Source organism: Euleptes europaea, chromosome 3, assembly GCF_029931775.1.
Source record: "Euleptes europaea isolate rEulEur1 chromosome 3, rEulEur1.hap1, whole genome shotgun sequence".
In the NCBI taxonomy this organism is placed as follows: Eukaryota; Metazoa; Chordata; class Lepidosauria; order Squamata; family Sphaerodactylidae; genus Euleptes; species Euleptes europaea.
Window position 1 is genome coordinate 35,100,920 of NC_079314.1, and position 27,302 is coordinate 35,128,221.

A 27,302-nucleotide genomic window follows, 5' to 3' on the forward strand; every position below is an offset into this window, starting at 1 on the left:
TAGGGCAGGAAATGATGCATCCCACAATGTGCTTTGTGTACTTAAATGCCTGCATGTTCTTGCCCATGCTCTCCGATCAGCTGAGGAACTCTCTTATGGGTACACATTACATTATCTCAGAAGCACAGTGGGGATTAATAAGAAAGCTCTTACCAGTAGCTGTTGAAGAACATCCCAGGGAGAGCTTCCTTGCATCCCCTCATCACAAGCTTTCCAACATTTATTAAAAACTCATTTGTTCTGGATGGCCTTAAAGCTCAACTAAGCTTTTATCTACACATTTTCATTGGGTTGGTTCTACTAAGCTGCTTTGCATTGTGACTTTTCTTGTTTTGTGGTATTTTCATAATTGTATCGTAGCAGGCTAAATAGCCCAGACTAGCCCAAGCTTAGAAGCTAAGCAGGGCTGGCCATGGTCAGCACTTGGACAGGACACCACCAGGGAAGACTGGGCTTGCTATGTAGAAGAAGGCAATGGCAAACCACCTCTGCTCTTGCCTTGAAAACCCCATAAGGGGGAACTTCAGGAGGTTGCTATAAGTCGGTTGTGACTTGATGGCACATTATAGTTGTGTTGTTGTTGTTGCAGGAGCAGATTAATTTCTAAGTCGTTTTGGGCATGTCCACAATTTTGAGCATGTCCACAAAAAGGTAGCCCAGATATTATCCAAATGGAGAGAGGCTGTGGCTCAGTGGAAGAGGTTCTGTTTTGTGTATTATGCATGGAAGGTTTTGCCTTGGATTTGCTGCTCTCTAGATGCACATTTTCCCCATCCAAATTCTCGAAACTCTACATGGGGGCTTATTTTTGAGTTTTAAGAATTTGGATGAGGAAAATGTGCATCTAGAGAGCAGCAAATCCAAGGGTAAACCTCCCATGCATAAATGGCCTTTGACATCCAGAAGGTCCCAGGTTCAATCCCCGGCATCTCCAGTTAAAGGGACTAGGCAGGTAGGCGATGTGAAAGCCCTCTGCCTGAGACTGCCTGAGCTGCTGCCAGTCTGAGTAGATAATACTGACTTTAATGGACCAATGGCCTGATTTAGTATAAGGCAGCTTAATGTATTCAAATAAACAAACAAATAAATAGAAATGTCCCATGCAGTTAGCTTTTGCACCAGGAGGACCCGAAGGACACAGAAACAAGTCCCCCGGATCTCAGACTCTCATATTCAGACCCTGTGATTACAAAAGAAAAGTCCACATTTCGAAAGGAGAGGTGCCATTGCTGAAAGGCACAACAAGCGGAGGGTCTCCTTCACTCACTCATATATACACACACACACACATTTCATTACAGTACAAAAGCTTCCTGCCAACTCTTCCTGCCTCTGAAGGTCATCAGCATTGACTTGCTTCTCTTCCAGCCTTTGAGAGCCATAATGTGATGTCCAAGAATCTGGCAAAGTTTCTCTTTCTTCAAAGGGCAACAGAGTGATATGAGATCTTCAGGTCCCAATCGGGTACCCTCAAAATAGGCTATTCCTCATGCAATTTTGTTTGTTTGTTTATCTGCAGGAGAGACAGCTGCTAAAGTATAATATTCAGTCTTAGTTCCACAGCTTGGCGTTTTACAAGGGCAGCCTTGTAAAACGCATTATCTGCCCACTCCAGAAAGGATTTTTGCAGCTTCACCGAGATTGAGAATCAAATCAGACTAGTCGCTAGCCCTGCCCCTATCCCAAAGAGATTGGCCAAGTCAGCAGCAACCAAATCCTTCATCCGAGGAACCTCTCTGCTGCCCACAAGCTTGAGTGGCCAGGATCTCTGCAAAAACGTTCCCCAGCAGACCCAGCAGCCTGTCTTTAAGCAAAGGAAGAGGCAACAGTCAGAATCCACACTCAGAGGCAGTCAATCTCTGAATCCCAATGCCAGGAGACAACATCAGGAGAAGGAAGGGCTTGGACTCCATGGCCTGTTGTTGGCCTTCCAGAGTAACTGGTTGGCCACTGTTATGAGGCAGGATGCTGGACTAGATGGACCACTGGTCTGATCCAGCAGGGTTCTTCATGTGTTCTTTATCCAATCATGGAGCATCAATGCTACATGAGAAGGGGCCACATTTCATTCTAGCTGCTGCTCAGAGCAGGTTAGCAGGGTCTACATTGGGCAAGGGAGGTTTGAGTTTACCACCCTGTTGCTTCAGAAGTGGCTCTCTCCCTGTCTACAGTCTCTGCTGCCTGCCACCTCAAAAGACAAAGCCAGTGCAAGGCTGGGCATGAGTTATTTATTTTGCTTCATTTATACACATGAAGCTGCCTTATCCTGAATCAAACCCTGGATCCATCAAAGTCGGTATTGCCTACTCGGACCGGCAGCTGCTCTCCAGGGTCTCAGGCAGAGGTGTTTCACATCACCTCCCACCTGATCCTTTTAGATGGTTGCAGGGACTGAATCTGGGACCTTCTGCATTCCAAGGAGATGCTCTGCCTCTCAGCCACAGCCCTTCTCCCCACCATTCTCCCCAATGAGGACCCAAAGAAGCTCACGTAATTCTCCCTTTCTCCATTTTGCATTAACAAAGGAGGCCTCCGGTTCCAGACAGCCTAGGATTCTGTTTGCAGTGGTTTCACCATTTAGCTGCTCTTCATTCAACACAGTGATCACACCTCACAGAATCCATGGCAAAGGAAATCCTTCCTTCTAAGCTGGGGCCTCCCCAGGACACTATCATGGGTCCGATATGTAGGAAGGGGATCTTAATGGGAGGAAGTTAAAATCTGTTGTTGCAGACCCGACACAAAAACAGATGTCCTTGTGATTCACCATCAAAAGCCAGATCTGTACCAGACAGTCAAGAGGAAGTCCCTCCTCCTCCTCTGCACAGCTGGCAGGCCCAGATGCTGCACACAGAATGACTCCCCCCCAGCTCTTTCCGGAGGCAGTGGAAAGAGGCCAGACAAAAAACAACAACAACAAAAAACCAGGGGCAGACTTCTCCTTTTTCCGGTCACAAGTCATCCAGCTGCCCCTCAAAAAGTTAAAATAGCCCTTTTTAAAAAAGCAGATCAAAGGGAGTGCTGTCAATTTAACACATCTGCAGACTCTGGAAACTTGTTATTCAGATGAAAGGCATACATATATACATACATACATACATATATATATATATATATATATATGTAAAAGAAGAAAAAGAGTTGGTTTTTATATGCCACCTTTCTCTACACTTAAGGGAGACTCAAGCCGGCTGACAATCACCTTCCCTTCCCCTCCCCACAACATACACCTTGAGAGGTAGGTGGGGCTGAGAGAGCGCTAAGAGAGCTGTGACTAGCCCAAGGTCACCCAGCAGGCTTCATGTGGAGGAGTGGGGAAACAAATCCAGTTCACCAGGGGGCCTAACGCACCAACAATTTACAGCATATTATCATCGTGCTCGGTGTGTGTGTTTTGGATGCGTATTCTTCATTTCCGATCGCACTGTGCCTGTTAAGACTGCTCCCAAGATGGTTTATCGTCATATCACACCTCCAAAGTAATAGTCCAAAAAGTTGAGAGGAGGAGCGTGGGGGAGCACTGCGTCATGTCTACGTTGCTGATGCTTCCCCACCTCCCCTCCCCTTTTTTTCATGCATGCGCAATATCATTGATCTGAAGGAGCGCTGTACGCCTTTAAGAATTGCCTCATTTGCATGGCAGGGAAACCCTAATCACAACCTATGCAGGCATTCCCCCCGCCCAAAAAAAAACAAAAAACAAAATGAGCCATTCCTTGCACAGTGCTAATCACAAGCTGCCGTCTTTTTGGGCATTGGTCCAACGATCTTGCATTTTTTCGTTGGGACGAGCACATTAAAAAATTTTTTTGAGAGCAGGGAGGCACGCTCAACCCCGGCAGCGGGAGAAAGAGAGGAACAGGCGGGGAGAAACTTTCTGCCGGCAGGAGAGCCCTGGCTTGTGTGTGTGTGTGTGTGTGCAGGTGCTCTCTCTATCCCTCAGTCTCTCTCCCTTCCTCCTCCTGCTGCTTCCCCCTCCCCCATCTGCTGCTCGCAGCAATTTTGCTACTTTTCCAGCCCTCGCCCTCCTCTGCATCCCTTCCCCCTCAAGCCCACGAACCGTTTATAAAATCCACTTCAAGGACATTCCATATGAGGGAAATATTTGATTGGGACCCTGCACAAATAAAAGTGGTTGATCTAATGTTCCAACGTCCCCGTGTTCCTTTGTAAGACCACAAGCACTTATGGGGGGGGGGGGAGAGATTAAGTAACAATAATGATTGGTGGATGCAAACGGGAGGGGAGGGGGAAGATGGGATGGGAGGAGAAAGGCTTTTCATTGGGTGTTGCAAAAAGAGGGGAGGAGAACTGAATAGCGTATGTAACTGAACGCACCCCTTGGATTGCCGGGTTTTGAAACGACATAACGAAATACATCCTGGTATAGGCGTTTTGGGGAAAAACAGATGTCTGGCGCTTCCAAAGCATTTCCAAGCCGAAATGTGAGGTCTGAGGTGCGATCTAACCTGGATAACACGTTTTTTTAAACATAGTATATACTGAGTGCATTAGGCCCCCTTAGCCTCCGCAGCTCATGTGGAGCAGTGGGGAATCGAACACTGTTCTCCAGATCAGAGTCCACCGCTCCAAACCACTACACCACACTGATGCATAAGAAAATATAACAGGTTTCTTTTAAAATTCCAGAGAGAAAGCACATTAAAAAAAAAAATCAGCACTTGAAGGCCAACTATCAACAAACTAATTGATTAACTGAACAGAGGAATGAGAAAGAACTTTTGCTAGGTTAGCATCTGGAGATACAATATACAACAGTGCCGGAGATGGCAGGAAATAAATAAATAAAATAATCCTGGCATCCAAGTTCCAGTGAAGCCCAGGTTGACACTGGCGCTCTCCCTTAAAAGGGAAGGAAAAGCTTTTTGCCAGCTCTTATGAACACAGTTTTGGGCGCCTTTAAACAATTTAGCTCTCAAGAATACCGTCTAGAGTCTGTTCAATTTAATTTTTTGAGCTACATCCATTCAGAACACATTACAGTTATCTTTGGTTTGGAAACCAAACAGAGCAAGAAGTTGCATACTGGTAGCAGGAACGGACTGCTGATCTAAGGGCTGTGTTGCTTTCACACATATTTACCACAAATGCCCTTCAAGATCTCACTCACCTTCAGAGTGAAGCAACTTCCCAGCTTCCTGGCTCTTACACACACAGAGAGGGGGGGGGGGGAAGGCATGAGGCCATGTCATAAGATGTAAATCGTTAATGCTCAGTTATAAATCCAGGTGAATATGCACAAATACTCCAACAAACGCTTAATCAACAAGGGACCGAGTTTCATTCGCTAGGTTGAAGACCATCAAGGACAGATTCAGCATACATCTCAGGCCATTCATGCATGGGAGGTTTTGCCTTGGATTCGCCACTCTTTAGATGCACATTTTTTCCCGTCGAAATTGTCAAAACTCAACAAGAAGCCCCCATGCAGAGTTTTGAGAATTCGGATGGGGGAAATGTGCATCTGGACAGCAGCAAATCCAAGGCAAAACTTCCTATGCATAAATGGCCTCAAGTCTTCAAAACGGAGCCCACAGAGGCAGAATCCCCAACCCCACCCATCCACTCATAGCAGAGAAGGGAAAGTCGGGGATCAGAGAAGTTTCAAAAGATTATTTGTCTTGCAAACTGAACAGCAATTCCTCCGGAAGGGAATTTCTCCAGGAGGCAGGGCTCGCCCTACTAGTAGGCAGGGCGAAGCCGCTTGCCTCCGGCTCCCAGTTTTTGGGGTACGATGAAAGCGCCAGAAGCTGCCAGTTTGACTTTATCCTCTCACCTGCCCTCGGGAAGGCAGTTGGCTTCTTCTGTCTCCGGCACCCAAATGCCAAGGAGAGAGGACAAAAGCCAAGCCAAGGCTGGAGCTCTGGAGCAGCCGGGTCTTCTTATTTCCGACGTCCGGCCTGGCTCGCCCGTGCAGGAGAACGAGGGGGCGGAAAGACCCTTTCTGGCCTGCCCTCCCTAAAAGCAGAGAAGCAGCACCGCAAGCACGGAGGGGCTGGCCGGCTTTCTCCTTGCTCTGCCGGTTCTCTTCTTTTTAGGCAAAGCAACATTCAAAGCTGGACTCTACCACCCAGTGGCGGACTGGCCAGGGTGTCCGCTTGCCCGATGGCAAGTGGGCCCCTGTTGAAGTGGGGCCCCTTAAACGTTAGACAAGATATTTAAAATAAAAATTAATAAAAATAAATTATAGCCTTATAGTTGTGGGTCTTTGTCTCCTGGCAACCAATATTTTCAGACCCAGCCTGCCACTGCTACCACCCTTCCTTTGAAGCCCCTCCTCCCCTCCGCACTGGGCTTCTAAGCACGGCGCCTTAGTCAGACGACGGTTCGGGTCCATTTCCCAGCAACAGTCTGAGTTCGACTAAGAGGCGCGTTCACACGTGCCGGGGTGGGGGGGAAAGGAGTCTTTGCCGCCTCGTTTGCACGCAGTTTCTGGAGGTTTGTCCCTCCGCCCCATAAAGTTACTAGTAGCGACTCGCTATTCTTTTCCACCCGGGAAAAGAGGGAGGGGAGTCCCACAACAGCGGTTCCAGCATGCAAGGGCAAAGCGAGCCGACGGAGCCTTCCCCCCACCCCAGCGCCGACTCGCCAGACAGGCAGCTACGAAAGGGACCGAGCCCCCTCCCAAGCTATTTTGCTGCCCCGCCTGGTAGGAGACGTCGCTCCCAATTCCCTTGCCCGGCGGCTCTTTGCCCACGAGCCTCCCCGATCCCAGAGAGGCGGCCCGAGAGAAACTTCCGACGAGTCGGAAAGAGCCTCCCCTCCCCGCTGGCCATGCCCAGCCCAGGGGGGGGGGGGGAGGTCGCCAAGCCAGCCCAGCCCAGCCCAGCGCTCGGAGCCCAGGCCGTCGAAGGGGGCTCCTTCCCCCGCGGCGCCTCGCCCACCTGCCGCGCCCCGTCGGCGCTCCGCTTGTGCCCGGCTCCTGGCGGCGGCGGCGGCTCTCGCCTTCCCTCCAGCCCGGCAGGCGGCCCGAGTCGGAGTGGCCGCGCCCTCCGCCTGCCCGGCCCTCGCGAGGGCGGAGCCGCTGCCCACGAGGCGACCCGCCCGGCTGGGCGCGCTGGAGGGGCGGCCGGCGCGCCGCTGCCACATGGGCTCCGTGCCAAGGGAAAGCTTCGTGGACGGGGCTCGACGCTCCCCAGCGACCCTGCAGGCAGGCTCCGAGCCGGTCCGGTCGGGACGCCGTCTGAGCCCGTCGTTAGGGCTGCCAACCTCCGGGTACGAGCTGGAGAGCTCTTGCAATTACAACTGATCTCCAGCCGACAGAGATCCGTTCCCCTGGAGAAATTGCCCGCTTTGGCCATTGGACTCCATGGCACTGAAGTCCCTCCCCTCCCCAAACCCGCCCTCCTCAGGCTCCGCCCCCAAAACCTCCCGCCCATGGTGAAGAGGGACCTGGTAACCCTATCCGACGTGCCCGCCGGTGACACTCGCCAGGGGCCACGGAGAGGACGGCGGTGGCCGGTAGAGCCAAGAGATGGCTTTGTGCTGCGCTTGCCTGCTGTTAGAGACAAGCAGCCCTTGGATACAGCCGCTGTCTCGGAGTCAAACCAGAAAGCCAGGGCGAGCCAGACGCCTCTTAACTTGGGAGGGGATGGTTGCCAACTCCAGGCTGGGAAATGCCTGGAGATTTGGGGTGGTGGTACCTGGGGCGCTCAGCAGGGATGTGATGCCATAGAGTACACCTTCCAAAACAGCCACTGTCTCCAAGGAAACTGATCTCTGTAGTCTGGAGATCAGTTGTGATTCCAGCAGATCTCCAGGCCCCACCTGGAGGTTGACAACCCAAGGTAGAAAGGCCAGCGTTCCAGTCTGATGCTTTCCCTGTCCTGTCTTGCAAGTACAGCCACTGCCAAAGCAAGAAAGGCTGGGCCAGGAGCCTTCAGATACTGACAGCAGGTTCTCTTTGCTCATGGCTGCCACCTCCATTTGGCTGAGATCAGGCATAGTGGAAAAATCTTAGTTCTCAGTCAGTCACAGAAGGTACATGATTACTGGGGGGTAGTTATTTAATTCATTTATACCCCACCTTTCTCCCATTGGAGCAGAAGATGAGCTGGGACCTCTGCACTTCCTTTATCAGCAAAGATTCCTGTTCAGGGAGTTGGGGAGAAGGAGCTGTTGAGCTCTCAGCAAACAGCACTTAAACTCCTGTTTATGCTAATGACTGTGGCTGAAGCAGGACAATAGTTTATAACCCCACACTCTGCTGGAAGCTGACACCCAAACAGACAGAGACACAGCCAAATGGCTAGAATGTATTCTCTTTCTCTTGAGGCAGGAAGATCAAAATAAGCCAGGGGTGGATGGACTCTCCCAAGGAAAGATTACAAAGCCTCAGGACACCGAGAAGACTCTTGTATCTTGCTTTTCACTTGGGGGCACAAGCTGTGAAGGACTAAACCTTTACCTTGCGACTCCCATCTTGCCCACTTGGCCAGGGGCAATGGGGAGAAGTCCCAATGATGAGAAGTAAGGTACGGCTGAACTTTAAACTACTGAAACATCAGGTAAAATTGATGGTGGAAAGTGCTGACAAGTTGCAGCCAACCCCATAGGGTTTTCAAGGCAAGTGACAAACAGAGGTTGTTTGCTATTGCCTGCCTCTGTGTAGGAACCCTGGACTTCCATGGTGGTCTCCCATCCAAGTACCAACCAGGGCCCACCCTGCTTAGCTTCTGAGATCTCATCAAGCTAGCCTGGGCCATCCAGGTCAGGGCCCAGGTAGAACTAGCCTGTCTTATTTAAACATTGTTAAGAATAACTTCCAGGTCACTTTTCCTTTGTATCCTTGCTCAGCTTGGTGCTTGAACAGACCATGTATACTCTTTTTATTTTTGTTTATTACACTTCCTGATATTTTGAATGCTCCAAGTCTGATCTCTGGAAATGCACCATGCCTACTTGGTCATAGAATCTGAAGTCTGGTAATGGGGAGGGGCAGCAGGGAAACTCACCATCCCTGGAGTACAATAGCTCGAAGTTGCAATGGACTGGGTCCTGCTCTAGCTTGTAGGAATGTAGTGGGAGGCACAGCGACTCGGTGGAGTTCCTAAACAGCAACGTGGCTACAGATTGCTAGAGGTATGTCTCTGTTTAGCTGGAGATAGAAGAAGAGTTGGTTTCTATATGCCAACTTTCTCCACCACTTAAGGCAGAATCAAACCGGCTTACAATCACCTTCCCTTCCCCTCCCCACAACAGACACCCTGTGAGGTAGGTGGGGCTGAAAGAGCCCTAAGAAGAGAGCTGTGACTAGCCCAAGGTTACCCAGCTGGCTTCATGTGTAGGAGTGGGGAAACAAATCCAGTTCACCAGATTAGCCTCCGCCGCTCATGTGGAGGAATGGGGAATCAAACCCAGTTCTCCAGATCAGAGTCCACCGTGCCAAACCACCACTCTTAACCACTACACCATGCCTGCTTATCACACTGAGATTCTCTCGGGATCACTGTTTTTGGAACCCATGGGGAGGGAGGGGAAAGGTGGATGTTGCCAAGCGGATACTTGGGACAGCTGCAGGATTTTTATAGCCTCCCAGGGACCATCCATAAGGAAAAGGGAAACGCTTGTGCATCCATTCCGGCACAATGGTCTATCCTTCCACCCACTGGTATGGCTGTATCTGCTCAAGGATGGTGGGGCACCCTGAGAGGGGAGGTGGTGCTTCACGAGCTACAGGCGATTTCCAAGTCCTTGGGAACCAGGCTCTGCCAGACAGGCTTCAGCCTCTCTTTTGTGCATCTTTCAAGTAATGTTTGGATCCTCTGTTGCCCTCTCGCTGTAGCCCTGGGTATCACATCGCCAAAAGCAGAGTTGGCTCACTGTTTAAGAGATAAAGCGTGAGTCACAGCGCCATTCTAAGTCATGTCTCCAGATAAGTTAGATAGGAGGCCAACTGGAGCCCTATCCACACATATCTCAGAGTTACATTAATGCAACTCCCACACTGACACAGAATTGGGCGGCATCAACGGCACACCATGGGCTCTAGCCTAGCTCCTGCATCATTGCAAGGTGCACAAACAACAGTTGTTTGGCCCACATGGTTGTTCTTCTCACAGCCCTGTGGCCCTGCAGTCAGTCAGTGCAGCTTGCAAAGGCTTGGAAGGGGAGGCCTTGCTAAGAGAGTTGGCAACCCCATTCCTCTGATACTTTTGGTTGCTGATGTTGTTCAATAAACTTGGTGTGTTTGATTGAGGTTTGCCAGGTGGGAATTGGTTCTGGCTCCTGCTTGTTAACAACCTTGGCTGTCTTCAACAAACAGCTTATACTGGGGGGAGGGGGGAGAACAGCTCATACTGGGGGAAGGGGGACCCATTCCATTGGGCCTGACAGACTTTTGCTCCACTCATCCCACCCCAAGCCCTGCTCTGTGGCTTCTCAGATGCCAGATCTGGGAATCCTGTTCCTCCCTACCAGGTGAGCAGCATGCTGAAGACCAGCAAAGTGGTTCCTGTCATGGGCATTCAGTGACTGGGACAGCTATACCAGTTAGTGAAGCGGGTGAAGGCGCAGGGGCCTTGTAGGAACGAGATGACAACTCCATTCATCTGACTTGTTTTCAGTATTCCTGATGCTGCTCGATAAATGTGTGTTCTGTCTTTGCTTGGGGTGCCACCCCCTGCTCACTCCTAAACTCAGATGTCTTTAGCAAACACCTCGGGCTGAGGGGAGGGTCTGCAAGAGGCACAGGTAAGGGGTAGGGGGACGGTCTCCAGGCTGTACACTCCCCCAGATCACTCCTGGCATCTGATAAGCCAGGCAGCCTGATTGGGGGGGAACATGCAAAGAAAATGGCTGTGCATGTGTGGGGAGGAGGTTGTTGGCCAAAAGGATGGGTAACCAGTCTGCATTAGCAGCCCACTCCATGTGATTCAGTTTGGTGGGGCAAAATGTTAGCTCTGCTTAGGACCCTGGTCCAGACTGCTTCTGGGAACTAGCTCCCTATGATGGTCAGCCTATGTTTTTTGCCCTTGCAGTGCCTTTCCCTGCAGCCTGCCATGGCCTATATGGCTGTGCGCTGGTGCCCATGCTGTGTCTTGTTACTGTCTATCCAGCTATGTGATGGGGGTGGTTAGAAGAGAACATCCACCACCCCAGTGGGGCTTGGCCTTTTTATCTTCTTTTGTCCATGCTAGGCCTGTTGCTAGGCAAAAGCAGAGCTTCGCCTTCTGGCAAAGCTCTCAGTAGCGGGAGTCATGTACACACCTCCTGTTACAGCCACATGGATGCCTGGAGGAATGCCTTTTATAAAGAGGCTGTTGTGAGTCCCCACTAGGATTGCCAACCTCCAGGTGGGGCATGGAGTTCTCTTGAAATTACAACTGCTCTCCAGAATAGAGAGATTGGGCCCCCTGCAGGAAATGGTGGCTTCAGAGGGCAGACTCTACGGTACACCACAGAGTCATAAGAACATAAGAAAGGCCATGCTCCTCTGACCCTGGAGAGAATAGGTATGCACATGACTAGTATCCATTTTTACTAGTAGCCATGAATAGCCCTCTCCTCCATGAACATGTCTACTCCCCTCTTAAAGCCTTCCAAGTTGGCAGCCATCACCACATCCTGGGGCAGGGAGTTTCACAATGCGTTGTGTGAAGAAATACTTCCTTTTGTCGAAGGCTTTCACGGTCAGAGTTCATTGGTTCTTGTAGGTTATCCGGGCGGTGTGACCGTGGTCTTGGTATTTTCTTTCCTGATGTTTCGCCAGCAGCTATGGCAGGCATCTTCAGAGGAGTAACACTGAAGGACAGTGTCTCTCAGTGTCAAGTGTGTAGGAAGAGTAATATATAGTCAGAAAGGGGGGGTTTGAGCTGAATCATTGTCCTGCAAAAAGTATCAAAGGTAATGTGCTAGTCAGACTACAGTCCACAATAGCCATGCAGATTAGCTTTGGATTTCACGCATTAACAGATCACTTCAGGATACAATGGTTCCATATTAACATACCACACCCTCATTAGCACATTATCTTGATACTTACAGGACAATGATTAGCACATTACCTTTGATACTTTTTGCAGGACAATGATTCAGCTCAAACCCAACCCCTTTCTGACTATATATTACTCTTCCTACACACTTGGCACTGAGAGACACTGTCCTTCAGTGTTACTCCTCTGTTGATGCCTGCCACAGCTGCTGGCGAAACGTCAGGAAAGAAAATACCAAGACCACGGTCACACAGCCCGGATAACCTACAAGAACCAATACTTCCTTTTATCTGTTTTCAATCTCTCACCCTCCAGCTTCAGCAGATGACCCTGCTTTCTAGTATTATGAGACACTCTCTCCATACCATGCATAATTTTATAGACCTCTATCATAGGGCAGTTGCTGTAGTATCCTGATCATTGTGGTTGCTCTTTTCTGCACCTTCTCAAGCTCTGCAATATCCTTTTTTAAGGTGTGGTGACCAGAACTGTACACAGTATTCCAAGTATCTAGGAGCAACAGAAGCCCTAGAATGACACTATGTCCCCACTGAGCTCCCTCTTCTCCCTGAAGTCTACTCTCCCCAGGTACTGCCTCTCCCCACTGAACTCCCTCTTCTCCCTGAAGTCTACTCTCCCCAGGTACTGCCTCTCAGTAAATCTCTAGGAATTTCTCCAGTTGGTGTTGGCAACCCACATATCACTGTTGCCAGCGACCGCCTGGTTTGGTTGCCTGGCAAAACGCAGATGCTCCTGAGTCCAGAATCCTTGTGCAAGTAACAGCTGGCCTACTGTATAAACCAATCTTTGCTGAAGGAGTGTGTTGCTTCTACTGTTAGCAGGAGGGGATTTGAATCCACATCTGCAGAGCACCTCCTGACCATGCCCCAGGGCTCTCTACACTAAGAAGAGCTTGCCTGAGACAAGGGAGCCATCAGGCTGGGCCCAGCAGCCCCATTTGCCTCCAGGTGGGCACATGCTGTAGCAACCATGTTTTATTAGCCTGTCTAAGCCTTAAGAAATTTATGTTTTTAACTGTGACCGAGGGGTTCGGCTTGATGAACTATGCCTGCATTTTTATAGAACAGATTCCAGTGTTGTGCTTGAGACTGGGATGCCCACTCGAGTCAACCTTGCTCGGCTGGAATTGCTTACATAAATTCTGCTGGACTGCGAGCCTCAACATGAGAACTTCATCTTACAAAAACGATAGACTAGAGAGATAGAGATAGAGAGAGAGAGAGAGAGAGAGAGAGAGAGCGCTTGTCAGAGAACCTGAAATAATGCCATAAAAGACCACTTTGCGTTTTCCTTTTTAAATTTTTTTAATTAAATTTTTAAACAAAAAGAAAAAAATACAAACAGCAACAAATACAAAAGAAAAAAGTATTACAATATAGAGAACTACATAACAAGAATGATATATCTATAAAAAGGTTAAAAAAAGATTCAAAATACAATCATTACATTCTTATTACAATCGTCTTACCCATTTTGTTCCCACCTCCTTCCACCAGTGTACCCTTAATCCCTCCCACCACCACGTTAAACTTCCAGAGAAGTGTCTAAACAGTTTATTAATAGATTATTTTAACAATAATTTATATTACCAAATTGTATCTACAACTTGTTCACTCTATCAATAAAATTCATTTTTGGCAGCTTATCCCAATATTGGAAGGCTTTTAACCACTTAATTTTATATTCTTCCACATCCTTCCCGTGCAGGGAATCTGTTAATTTAGCCATCCGCATATATAACCATAGCTTTGCGTTTTCCATGCTTGTTCTTCTCCAGCTTTTAAAACAAAATTTAGAAAATAGACCGGTTGCTCTGAGCCCACTTTTATTAGAATTCTCCTGCTTTGCTGGTTGGCGAAGAATGGTCTGCTTAGTGAACTAGCAACAGTTGCCCGCTCTTGATCCTCCACTAGGTTGCCAGGTCCCTCTTCACAACCGGGGGGAGGTTTTTGGGGTGGAGCCTGAGGAGGGCGGGGTTTGGGGAGGGGAGGGGCTTCAATGCCATAGAGTCCAATTGCCAGAGCAGCCATTTTCTCCAGGGGAAGTGATCTCTATCGGCTGGAGATTAGCTGTAATAGCAGGAGATCTCCAGCTACTATCTGGAGGTTGGCAACACTATCCTCAACTACCAGGTCTCTCCAGCAAGCCTAGCCCGGTTGCCGTCGCTGCGCCTCTGCAACGGAGAGGGTTCCCGGTCCCCTTCGCTGTCTTTAGCCGCAGCCGCGAGGCTTTCCTCCCTTTGGCGTCCGTCCGCTTTCTGTGTCTCCGCAACGGAGACGACTGATTGGTTGCCTTCGTTCCCTCATTTGCATAGCCCTTAGCAATCATTGGCTGCCGCGTCTTTCCTCCGCGGCACTTCCGCGCCCACTTCTTTGAGAGGGGAGGCGTCTGGAAGCCGGAAGCGGCTTCCGTGCTGCCCCGGAAGTGGTTGGCGGGCGAAGAGCGCGGGGATGGCTGCGGCTTTCAAGAAAGCGGCCAAGGCGGGCCAGCGCCAGCACCGGGAGCGAGCCCAGGTGAGTGAGGGAGGTGACGCCGTGGCGAGGCCTTTCCCCCCTTGCGCTGGGTCAAACGGTGCCGAACGTGTGGATAGCACGGTGTGGAAGAACGCGTGTTCAGATAGACGCGTTGGGGTTAGGGTTGCCAACCTTCAGGTACTAGCTGGAGATCTCCTGCTATTACAACTGATCTCCAGCTGACAGACATCAGTTCCCCTGGAGAAAATGGCCGCTTTGGCAATTGGACTCTATGGCATTGAAGCCCCTCCCCTGCCCAAACCCCGCTCTCCTTAGGCTCCACCCCAAAAATCCCCACCGGTGGTGAAGAGGGACCTGGCAACCCTAGTGGGGGGGGGGGTCCTTACTCGGAGCTTCGTCTTGACCACAAGCCTTTCTCCATCCTCCCTTCGGCGCCGGAGCCTGCTGTGCGCAACGCCTCCCTGGAGCGCTTTTCGGTGTTCTGGAAACTTGCTTGTTCTGCGATGAAAAAGCGACAGAGTGTCCAGTTGTCCTTAGAAACAGGTGCAGAACGCCCCTCCCCAGGCGCGGGGAGGTCTCCCGGGGGACTAAATCGCCCTCCTGATGGGCAATGCAAAGGCTGATGGGGCCTGGGTCAGAAGAGTGGGAGAATGAATGGAGGGGCAGGGAAATGGTGGGTGCCACCCCTGATTGGACTCTTGTCTAAAAATCTCTGTCCAAATTGAAAACTAGGATGGGGAGGTATCTCCTCCCTCCTGGGTTTCTAGTTGCAGATGTTTGATTTGATAGAAGGAAGCCATTACAAAGTGTGACACACACCCCAGTTCAAAGTTGTGTGCCAGGTCTGTGTCAGTCATCTGCATCATGAAATTGGCAAGATCCTGGGCTGGCAGAGGAAGGCTTGTTAGCAAAGATCTTTTCATTAGATCTGTAGGTGGATAGAGATTGGGGGCCATCATTCTCTTCAAAAAGGCCTACATTGTTTCCCAAGAGTACAGCAATGGTTTAAATGTAAAATATGTCCTTGAAACTTTGTTTTGTGTACTCAGTTATGATATAGCAACAAAACTGGGTATGCCCCCCCCCCCCAATGCCGGCTCCACATTTCTTTTCTGGGATTTAGGTCCCAGAGACACTGCGGTGTCGGAGGAGTGGCATGCAGCTCTGCAGCACCCAGGGTGCTGATGTAACTGCCCCCCCCACTGCAAGTGCCTCTTATTCTGTGATAAGAGGCTGCTTACACTGGTGGCGGGGCCACACTGCCTCCAGACTATCAGTTATGGTATATTCATAATCAGTGGTATGACAAGATTGTCTTGTGTAGACTTTGCTTCTTTCAAAAAGGCATGTTGGTATCCTGGATAAACTTTCTTGTTACTGACTTCTAATCACTGTGTCTCTTGCCTCTCTTGTCCCCCCCCCCCCCCAACCAGCTTGGCTCCCGGAAGCATCTGGGGATTCTTGAAAAGAAGAAAGATTACAAGCTCCGAGCTGAGTAAGTCATTGCTGCTTGCTAGGGCCCACAACGGTGCATGTCTTACAGCTTGGGTCCTTTACTTCCACGTGGCTGTGCCTTGTTGTCAACACAGTAGAGACCAGCTTATTGAGAAACATCATGCTCTATGGTCTGTGTCAGACAATGCCTATCCAGCACTATGTCCTGCCTCCTCCTGAAGCTAGACTTGAAGTCTGTTGTTATGCCTTAGCGGGGAACTGCCACCTTGGGGCCATGCTGTTCTTTGCTGCCCACTCCTAGCTTTTAGGAATGTTGAGGCAGCCTAAGCATTGAGATGGATTCTCATGGGATAGCTGTGCTTTGAGAACTTTGTTGTGTCTTTCTGGAACTAAGTTTAACTTGTTAGTTACTATTTTAGAGGGGCATGGCGTTATCTGTAAAATGACTCGTTTTGTCATATGCTGTGTGTATGGCAGTGGTTAGTCACAAGTTCTGCCATTGAATGAAAGTGTATTCCTTGGGGAGGGGCTCAGTGGTAGAGCATCTGCTTGGCATGCAGAAGGATCCAGGTTCAATCCTCTAAATCTCCAGTTAAAAGGACCAGGCAGTAAGTGATGTGAAGGTGTATTCTTGAGACATGGAGAGCCACTGTCAGGCTGGAGTAGACAGTACTGACTTTGATGGACCAAGGGTCTGATTCAGGATAAGGCAGCTTCATATGTTCTTTGTGTTGAGTTTCACTGCCCATCTTTGGAGAGGTCATTGTTGTATAGAAAGGCTGTTCTAATGCGATGGTTTTACCCTGCAGTGACTACCACAAGAAGCAGAATGTCCTCCAGGCGCTTCGCAAAAAGGCGCAGGAGAAGAACCCAGATGAGTTCTATTTCAGAATGACCCGTGTACAGCTTGAGGTAACAGTCTGCTTTGGGGGGCACAACACTGCGTAGATGGGGCTTTGTTTCTTGCTATCTGTTTCACACAAAAATGAGTAATTTGTAAGGCATACTGAATGGGCTAGAGTTTAGGGAAGCATTCTGTCTGCGCATGAGTTGGAGATGGATGCTTGTGGCCTAGCTATTGATGACACCTTTCTTGATGGAATGGTAGTAAGAGATGCTGTTGCTTGGGTCTGAATCCCATGTTCCTGCGTATTGTTGGAGGGCTGGACAATCCATCCCTGCCTTTTCTGCAACTTCAAGAATTACTAGCCAGTCCTGAAGAAAAATAGGCTGTTGAGTCACAATCGACTCATGGTGACCCCATCCATGGGGCGTTCCAGGCAAGAGACAAGCAGAGGGTTTTTTGGCATTGCCTTCCTCTGCATAGCAACCCAGGTCTCCCTTGGTGTTTTTTTTAAAAAATATATTTTTATTATTTTTCAACAAATAATATATTCATTTGACAATACAACCCATATAGCATATTAAAATTATTAACAAATTCTTAGGCTTTTGTCTTCTACATTAAATCTAATAAAATATGAACTTCCCCACCGGCCACCTCTCTCCCAGCATTAAATTGGTATCTCCTTTGTACTTATAACTTCTAATCCTGCTACATTATTATTTTAATATTATAATTCCCCCTTATATTATACCTCTTCAAAAATAGTAATAACATAATAATATTAATAAGCAGGGAAAAAAATAAAGAAACAAATAAAAAAAACCTTAAGAAAGAAAAAAGAAACAGACTACACATAATATGTTAATACATTATTTTCCAAGGCTTCATCTCTGTCAGTTATAATGAATTAGATCTTATAAAACTTTATTATCTAAGAAAAAAGCTAATTAATATTATAATGGTTCTACTCCCCCCCTTTCCCATATATATATATATATATATATATATATATATATATATATGTATATGTATATGTATATGTATGTATATGTATGTATATGTATGTATATGTAGATGTATGTAGATGTATGTATATATGTATATATGTGTGTATATATATATATATGTATATATATAAAAATATATATATTTTTATATATATATAAAAAAAAAACAGTTGGTATTCTTCCGGTTTTCTTAGCCCTTCTTTGTAGACTTTTTCTTCTGACTGGAGTTCCTGCTGTTGTTTGTAGACTTTCTCAACTTGATCTCTTGTCTGTGGCAATCTTCACCCTTTGCTCCTTGGGCTGTCTGTTCTTCTTTTTGTGGTCCTGTAGTAAGTTCCGTCAGCTTATTATTTCTTGTCAAAAAGTTTTTAGCATCTTCAGATGAGTTGATAAAATATTTAACCTGTTTGTAGGTGAAGGTAAGTCCTTGTGGCAACAACCAGGAATATTTTATTCCTTTTTTTCTCAGTATCTCAGTAAAATCTTTGCAGATGCTTCTCTTTTCAATCAAATGGCGTGGGATGTCTAAGAATTATTAACGGTATATTCTCTATAGAGAACTGATTTTCCATATGGAGTTTCATGATGATATTTTTCAACCTGATGTCATAAAAGGAGATCAGGATCTCTCTGGCTTTTGCATTCTGTGCTTGAGTTGACAGGGGGATTCTGTATATTTTATTTATTGCATAGTCCAATTCTTGTTCATTTAGTTGAAATATATTAGCAAGTGACTTGATGATGGTCTGTCTGGTACCCCCTAGTCTTTCAGGCAAATTTCGTATGCGTAGAGTAGATTCTCTCAGTTGCAAGTCCAAAACTTCCAGTTGATCTTTCACTCTCTTTTCCTGGGATTGTAGATCTTCAATTTGTTGAGCCTGAAATTTCATATCCATTTTAGCTTCCTTCAATTCTTCAGTAATATTTTTGACTGTAAATTCCATCTTATTCATGCCATTTTTAATTGCTGTGATTTGGTCTTTTGTTTCCTTAATTTCATTTATCATACCATCAAATTTTTGAGAGATAAATAAAGTCATTTGTCTGGCTGATTGTTCCTGTTGCTTAGAGATCTGTTCAAAATGCTCCTTGATTAGTTGAGTCTGCTTAGCAAACATTTCTTGCGTTCCTTGGCAATTAGTCTCCATAATTATCGTATCTATGGTGTTCTCCAGACTAATGAGTCAAGTACAAGCAGGCAAATCAGTATAGAATAGCTACAGAGTAGTTGGAAGTCTCTGGTTTGGCTTTAAATCTTTTTCCAGGAAGCTTACAGGGAACTATAGAGCAGTGGCTTTTCTGTTGCTCCGTCTCTATAATCCAAAAGGGTAGGATTTGTTTTGATGCTACACTTAGTAAGGCACATCCGGTCCATCCACCCACTGCAACTTCCTGTGTTCCTAGATAGGTATCTTCCTGGTTAAAAGCGTAACTGGAGGACTATCTTAAGGCGAATGCACGGAGAAACGAAAGTGAAAAATTTCTCCTCCCCTTCTACGCCGCAACCTCCGGTTGGTAGCTATTCATGTCAATCAATTCTTTAAGATTGTTTTGTTTGCCTGGTAATTCGATTTAAAAGTTAATTAAGTAGCCGTTTCAGTCGGAGGATCAATTACAGTCCAGGGCGGAGGGGTGTAGAACCCTTAGTCGATTTTCCAAGTTGCGGTAGTTGTAAATAAGTTTGTAAACAAAGAGAGTTCTTGTAACTTACGCGGATTTCGGAGGTCGGGGTTCTTTGTAATTATCTTGTTCGATATTCAGCATTAGATAGAAGAGATCGGAGCCTGGTTCCGCGAGGCGTTCATGGCGATGAAGTCCTCCTCAACCAGCGGGGCTTCAATCAGCCCTCCCCCGTGCAAGCAACTCTTGTGGGGGGAGGAGTGGGAGTCAACTGCTCCTCTTCTTCGGCAGCAGGGGGTTGCCCCAGCTCAAAACGAAAAGGCGCCCCAGCTCAAAACGCCTCTTGGTTCTCCCGAGAGATCTCGGGGGACATCTTACTCGGATCAACTTCTACTGGAAATTCCTCCCATGGTGGTTTTAACATCCAAGTAAAAACCGTGGCCAACGGGTTAGCTTCCAAGCTCTGACAACTCAGGCTAAGCTTGGCTGTTCAGGCTGATAGCCAGTCTTAGTTAAACATTGACAGGGTAAGTACTGAGTGTACTATGAGATGGTTGCATGTGTTAACCTTTTCTTTGTATCATTGCTCAGTCTGATGCTTGTAGAGACTATGTATACTCTTCTTATGTTTATTAAACTTCTTATATTTTAAATGCTTGAAGCCTGATCTCTGTAAACACACTATGCCTATTGGGTCTTGCTTTCCAAAGAGCAGAAAAGGGGAGGGGCAGCAGGTGAGCTTACCCTCCCTTGAGCATAATATCTTGAAATGGCAAATGTGCAATAGATCATCCCCAGGTTAGCTGATAACCAGGAAAGAGGGAGATGTGGCAATTAGACAGAGCTTCTAAACTGCCGTGCAAATACAGAGTGCTGAACATGCAAATCCGTCTAATGGGGATACTCTTGATTTGGTAATGGCAGCAGTTACTATCCAAAGAGTAGTCTGATTTCCCCTGGGAATAAGGGAAAGGGCGTAGTTCCTGAGCACAGACTTGGGATGGCTATGGAGCTTTTCTGATATCCCAGAGCCAGGAGGGAACATGGCTTGTAAGTCTGTTCCTCCGTAAAGGCATTTTTATAAAAAGATTAGAATCTAGTAGAATAAGTAGCCCAGGAGAATATCTTTGTAATAGAATAAGATTGCAATCCAGTGCAGTGACTATTATTGGTATCTGCTTTCTGTATTGTTTATAGTGTACTTTGCCTTAGGTAGTAGTTTGTCTTTTTCTCTAATTTTATAAGCTTAGCCCTATTGCTTTGTTCATTGGTTGTCTTATGCTGACTGACTGCACTGTTTATGTCCTGTAAGAGGTGATTAAACACTTTGTCCATCTGTAAATGGAGGTCATCCACCAGAGCTCTCTATCCCAAAACTGGGCCTGATGATGTCAAAAGAAGCATCGTTCAGGTGTGTCTGCAGCAGCTCTGGCACCATGTGCTTGCTTTGCTCAAAGAAGGCAGGTTGAAACTGGCCTATAATTAGCCAGTTAATTTGTAGGGCTTTTCCACCCTCTCACACAGTGGCCTAATATCTGTCTCCAGGGAACCTGGAAGTTTATTAAATTAGGAAATTTATATGGCGCCTTTCCAGAAACTTGCTTGAGGCAACTGTGTCCTGTCTACAAGAGGGGTATGAAGCATCCTAGGCCAAGGAGCCTGTTCTTATCCTGGCAAGATTTAAGAAGCCAGGAAGGTCAAGGGTGTACTTTGCCTCAAGTACCCTTATCAGAGGGAGAACTCTGAAAGCGTCCATAAAGTTCTTGCAGACAAATACTTCTGAGACCTCCAGTAAACAGACTGTGTCAAATCTAGCATGTGAGAGATATTCCAGTCAGCAAAGTACCTAGGAACGGTGCTTCAGCCACCATCCCCATCTTCTAGGTGTTAAGACTCAAAAATATCCTGAATGATTTTACTGAATGAGGTTCAGCAGATACAGCAAAGGTAGTAGAGCCTTTCCCGCTGTCACCACCAACTCAGAGGCCTTCAGCATCATCTCCCAGCTTGCTTCACTTACCGAGGTTAATCTACAAACTAGAGACTTATTTATAGTCTACCTCTTTTTGCAGATGGCTAGCCTGGGCCATCCAGGTCAGGGCCTTTGTGCATTATGCTTTTAATGCTCATTATGCAAACCACCCCCAGCCTTAGGAAAGGTGGGTGCAACTTTTTAAATCAGATAAACATATTTTACAAGTTAAGCCCCAGCACTGTATTCTCACAGCGATCAATGCATGTTTTCGTTTCCTGACAGGATGGAGTTCACGTGATTAAGCAGCAGGAAGAAGAAAGGACGCTGGAACAGCAGAAGCTGATGAAGACACAGGACTTGAAATACATTGAAATGAAGCGAGTAGCTGAAGCCAAGGTTGGAGCACATTCTTTTGGCCTGTAGCTTTTCCCACGTTAGTTGTTTTGTCTGCTAAATAACTGTTGGCCTTGTACCTGCTGTCCCATAGCTCATTATTATTAGATGACTTCCCCCTTTTTAAGCAGCATGGTGCTTCCAGGTATTAAGAATGAGGGCCTTTTTTGGCTAATTATAACAAAATGGCCGTGGCTCTCCCATTTTGAGTTTTGCCATTCAGGCAACTGTTGGCAGTGCTTTCGTTTTTGTGCTTGTGGCACTTCGTGGCCTGAGTTGCAGGAAGGTGCCGAGGGCTGTGGGTGGTCAGGCCTCTGGTTAGGAGGCTCTCCTGGAATGCCTCTGGGTCACTCGCAAGTCGGGCAGTCCTGTGGCTCTGTTGCTGATCCACAGCAAAAGCTAAAGGTTTGAATTCTTTCTCTCTCTCAGAAAATAGAAAGTCTGAAATCAGAGCTCCACCTTCTGGAAGCTGAGGGAAAGCAGCCCAACAAGCACACTTTCTTTTTTGATTCAAAGAAAGAAGGTAAGAGTTCCGCCTGTCAAAGAGGAAGGAAGTATGTCTGACCCATCTTTCATTAAAATAAAAGTCTTTTTTTTACCCTGCACTAGAAAGTGATAGAGACTGGGGCCATGTGTGTGGGCAAGTGTTGATAAAAGTGCCCCATCTTGTTCGTCTGGGCTACTAAACATGAGTGTTGTGTTTCTGGTGAGCAGCATTCCTGTCCCACCTTTACGAAAACAAAGGCCTCTCCTTTTTTTTGCTAGTGCAAAGGTTTGACCCTGCCGCCCATCTGAACACAGTCCCAGAGCTGATGGGAAGAGCGTACAACCGACCGACTCTTGAAACACTGCAGAAGAAAAGCATCCAGGGGACCACTCAGCCTGACCAATTACAGGCATGTACAGCTGCTCTTTTTGAAGTCACAATTCATAACCCCCTCCCTGCTTTCTGTTTGCTAGAAGCATTCTGTGTAGCTGTCTGTATGCAAAGCTCTTTGCTAGTAAATAAGGGCTGTCAAGTGACAGCTGACTTTGGTGACGCCGTGAAGTTCCACCTCAAGGGGTTTTCACGGCAAGAGATGAGCAGAGGTGGTTTGCCACTGCCTTCCTCTGCATAGCAACCCTGGACTTCCTTGGTGGCCTTCGATCCAAGTCCTGACCATGGCCCATCCTGCTTAGCTCCTGAGCTCTGACTAGCTCCAGCTAGTCCGACTAGAGTAATCTTCTCCAGCTAGTCTAACTAGCTCCAGCTAGTTTGGGCTATTTAAGCAGCTATGAATTCTGTCTTGTGATGTGGAGAAGGAACTACTGTCGTCTTAGTGTCATCTGAGATGCTCAAGTGGAATGCTTTCTTCTTCCCGTGGATGCAAGATTGGTAAGTTAACCTGTTCAGGATAGCACGCGTAGGTCACATGGCAACCAACTTATCGCATCTCCAGCAAGGGGCTTTCAAAACAAACAAGAAGCAGAAATGGTTTGCCATTGCCTTCTTCTGCAGAGCCTTCATCATTGGTCTCTCTTCCAAGTACAAACCCCACTTAGATTACAAAATCTGACAAGATCAGGCTATACCATGCCACCTTCTTATGGAGAGAGGCAAATTTGGGTCAAAGAGCAGTAATCACCTTGAAATTCGCCAGGCAGTATGGGTTGAGCAATTTGCAACTGAGAAATGTCCAGAACTTTAGACTGCTGTAGATCTTCTGGCTGAGTTCCCCACCTCCCCTCCTCCTGGCTTCTTGCTGAAGCAGCTGGGCTAGTTCAGACTGGTAGAATTCCTCCTCTTCCAGGAGACTTGAGTCATCTTCTCCAGATGGTGCAAGTTTGGATCCATCCTGTTCGATAGTGCTAATTAGCTCACACCTGCTGTGATCCGGCTTGCTCAGGAAAGGTTGGCGGCCTGGGGCCTGGGTACTGTGGGAATAGGAAACCTGTTCCCCGGGGCTGGCACCTGGCCAAGGGGAGAGGCCCGAGCGCCCTCTGCACCTGCTCAGCTTCTACAAAGACCCCGTTCACACATTCCTGGTCGGCCTGCCTGTATTTGCTATCTTCATGTAGGTGAAACACTCTGCTGGGCCTGTCAGTGTGAATCGTTCTTGGGGTGCTGTTTTCAGTAGTTCATTCTCAAATACCTGGGGGATCCCCGTCTCCAGGGAGTCTGTGACTTCCCTCTAGATCCTGCCTGCAGAAGAATAGCTTTAAACTAGACAGATTCATGGAGGAGAGGTGTATCAGTGGCTACTGGCCATGGTGACTAAAGGGACCCAAGGCTACAGAATACCAGAGGTCAAAACAATAATTCTAGCAGCATCAAAAATTACCAAAAGGTGTATATAATTCAAAAATTGCAAAATATAATAGAAAATGCAAAGGATTATTATTGTGATTACAAAATTACAAGGTTGTACCTTAATATATCCACAGTTTCAAAATGGCATCAATTAGGAACACTGTCAAAAGATGTAAGCCAAATAAAACAATTGACAATTTCAATACAAATATTTTGTGCGATACAATGGGGAAGTTCTATTAAAAAAAGTTTTTTCTATTAAAAAAACTTTACAAGATGGAGAACGGCTAAATTCATGTTATGATATATGTCTTCTTCAGTCACGAACGACCTTGCACTGATTAATTTGGAAGCCAGAAATGGAAAAATAAATTCATAGAATGAAGTGCGGTATAACTTCAAAAGACAGACATTATTGACCCCAAGGTCAATCTGTGTGAGAGTTGTATGTGACTAAAAAATTGTATATAACATTCAGAGGCAGTAAACCTCTGAATCCCAGTGCCAGGGGAAGGCCTCGGCCTCTATGCCCTGTTGCTGGCCCTCCACAGTAACTGGTTGGCCGCTGTGTGAGATATGATGCTGGACTAGATGGACTACTGGTCTGGTGAGGGGCCGTGGCTCAGTGGTAGAGCATCTGCTTGGCATACAGAAGGTCCCAGGTTCCAATCCTCGGCATCTCCAGTTAAAGGGACTAGGCGATGTGAAAGACCTCTGCCTAAACCCTGGAGAGCCGCTGCCGGTCTGAGCAGACAATACTGACTCTGATGGACCGAGGGTCTGATTCAGTATAAGGCAGCTTCATGTGTTCATGTGTTCAGCAGTGCTCTTATGGCATTATGAGTCTGCGACTTCCCTTTAGAAAGCCTGCCTGCAGAAGAATGCTTGGGCAAATGCTAATGCTGGCTTGGCTGACGTTTAGATGCAGGGAGGCTATGCCTAAAGCCCTCAGAGCGGCACTTTGACACACTGAGACGTAATGCCTACCACACGTCACAAACCAAGGGACAGATCGATGCCTGACTATGGGAACAGTGTCTGGAAGGCTTGTCTCCCCTATCCATCTTTCCTAAAAGGCTCTTTTTTGTTGTTTCCAGAAATTGGCCGAACAGCGGAAGCACCGGTATAACTTGCTGATGCAGCGCATAGAGAGGGAGCGGAAGATGTTCATTGTTGCCCAGAAGCTCCAGACGCGGAAAGACCTCTTGGTGAGAGGGCCTAACTCTGTCATCCTCTCTTGCTTCTGCCCGTGGGGTCCTCAAAGTGGTGGGATGGCTCAGGAAGGGTGACTTTCCCCGGCATAGGGCATGTTGAGGAGTGCAGCATCTGCTCTGGGCAGCCTTGTTAGTGGGCCTAGAATTGAGTCTGGTAGCACCTTAAAGACCAATAAGATTTTCAGGGTGCAAGCTTTCAGAGCCAAAGCTCCCTTCGTCACGTCTGACAAAGGGATCTTTGACTCAAAAGCTGACATGCTGGAGAACTTGTTAGTCTTGAAGGTGCTACTGGACTCTTCCACTGCAGACCAACATGGCTGCCCACCTGAAACTATTAGTGGGCCTGTGATTGAAAGGTGTCAGGCGGGGCTGCTTTTGAGGATGACAGATTATCCCATTTCACGCCTCAGAGAGGGTGGTCATAGCTTCACGCTGGCGTTTGGGGGGGGAGAATGGAAGAGTTGGTTTTTATATGCCGACTTTCTCTACCACTTAAGGGCGACTCAAACTGGCTTACAATCACCCTCCCTTCCCCTCCCCACAACAGACACCCTGTGAGGTAGGTGGGGCTGAGAAAGCTCTAAGAAGATAGCTGTGATTAGGCCAAGGTCACCCAGCTGGCTTCATGTGTAGGAGTGGGGAAACCAACCCCAGTTCACCATATTAGTGTCCGCTGCTCATGTGGAGGAGTGGGAAATCAAACCGCTCCAAACCACCACTCTTGACCACTGCACCATGCCAGCCATGTTCTGTTGAAGAAGCTGGATATGGATCATGTAACCCCTTGCCTTCTTCTGTAGGCATGCCTTAATCCTTCTTAATCCAGCCTGGTGTAGTGGTTAAGAGCGGTGGTTTGAAGCGGTGGACTCTGATCTGGAGAACCAGGTTTGATTCCCCACTCCTACACATGAAGCCAGCTGGGTGACCTTGGGCTAGTCACAATCTCTCAGCCTCACCTACCTCACAGTGTGTTTGCTGTGGGGAGGGGAAGGGAAGGTGATTGTAAACCAGTTTGAATGTTCCTTAAGTGGTAGAGAAAGTCGGCATATAAAAACCACCTCTTCTTCTCCAGGGGTGTGTTGGTTTTAAGTAGGTTCATTTTTGTGAAGCAGTTCGCCCTTCCCCTGGGGTCTTGGCCCGGTTTGCCCACCAATGGGTCGCCCTGGAGGAGCCTCCTCGGCCTCAGACCATTCGGCAGGCGAGTCTGAGCTGTCCTCGCCTGCCGTGTCAGCCAGCGTGCCTTCTGCAGCCTTCACCTCCACTGCGGCCTGCTCTCTGCCCCCAACAACAACTCCTCCTCGGCCTCAGCTTCCTCCTCCCTTTTCTACCTCCCCCGCCCGGGCGTTCCCGCCCCTTCCACCTTCCCCGAACTTACATGGGTCCCTCCTGGTTTCCGACCCCGCCCCTTTCTCCTCCGGCCAGTGGCCGGGCTGGGAGGCCTGTCTGGCGTCCGTTTGGGCCCGTCCTCCCGCCGTCCGTCCGTCCCGAGGGCCATTGGCCCCTCGGGACTCCAGGCTGCCCCGCCTTGGCTCCCCCCTCCCTCGCTGCAAGGGGAGCCCAGGGCTGGAGCTGTTGGTGTCTGCGTGCCAGGGCGCTGCCCCGCCCCGGCTCGGCCCTGGCCTCGCCCCTCGGCCCCGGCATGCTGGCCGGGAGAAGGCCGCTCCGGCCCGTCCTCCCCTCGGGGAGGGTCGTCGGGGCCCCCGTCACACGCCTCTCCCCACCAGACCTGGCGCTGCCGCTCGGCTCCGGCCCGGCCACGCTCCCGCCACGACGCGCCACCCACTCCCCGGGCTTGGAGGTGAGTGGGACACGGGGCCTGTCGGTGTCCGCCCGGGGCAGTCCTGGGTCGGGTCTTAAGGGTGACCCAGGAGAATTTTCTTCTCTCCTTTTAGGACAAAACTCAGAAAGTGAAGATGAAGAAAGAAACAGCAAACCAAGCTGCAGTTTACAAATTCCAGTTCAGACGGAAACGCTGAACTGGGTCTGTACCATTGAAGTGTGAAAGGTGTGGCTGCTGGCAGCCAGTGGCTTAGTGGGGGTGGGGGGGTCCCT

The 27,302-nt window shown here is 48.2% G+C and overlaps 1 protein-coding gene across 1 annotated transcript; it reads left to right on the top strand.

Annotated features, from left to right (window-relative positions):
* The first annotated feature begins 14,403 nt into the window (after window positions 1–14,403).
* UTP11 (UTP11 small subunit processome component) lies at window positions 14,404–27,226 on the top strand. Its single transcript, XM_056846050.1, has 8 exons — window positions 14,404–14,488; window positions 15,883–15,944; window positions 16,714–16,816; window positions 21,636–21,749; window positions 22,176–22,269; window positions 22,512–22,642; window positions 25,134–25,244; window positions 27,143–27,226. Exons 1-8 carry the CDS (start codon window positions 14,426–14,428, stop codon window positions 27,224–27,226), a joined length of 762 nt encoding a protein of 253 aa, XP_056702028.1. The 5' UTR covers window positions 14,404–14,425.
* The last annotated feature ends 76 nt before the right edge of the window (window positions 27,227–27,302 follow it).

Coding starts and splice junctions, on each gene's coding strand:
- UTP11 (XM_056846050.1), top strand. CDS start 14,426: ATGGCTGCGGCTTTCAAGAAAGCGGCCAAGGCGGGCCAGCGCCAGCAC. Junction 14,489..15,882: donor AGCACCGGGAGCGAGCCCAG/GTGAGTGAGGGA, acceptor CCCCCCAACCAG/CTTGGCTCCCGGAAGCATCT. Junction 22,643..25,133: donor CTCAGCCTGACCAATTACAG/GCATGTACAGCT, acceptor TGTTGTTTCCAG/AAATTGGCCGAACAGCGGAA.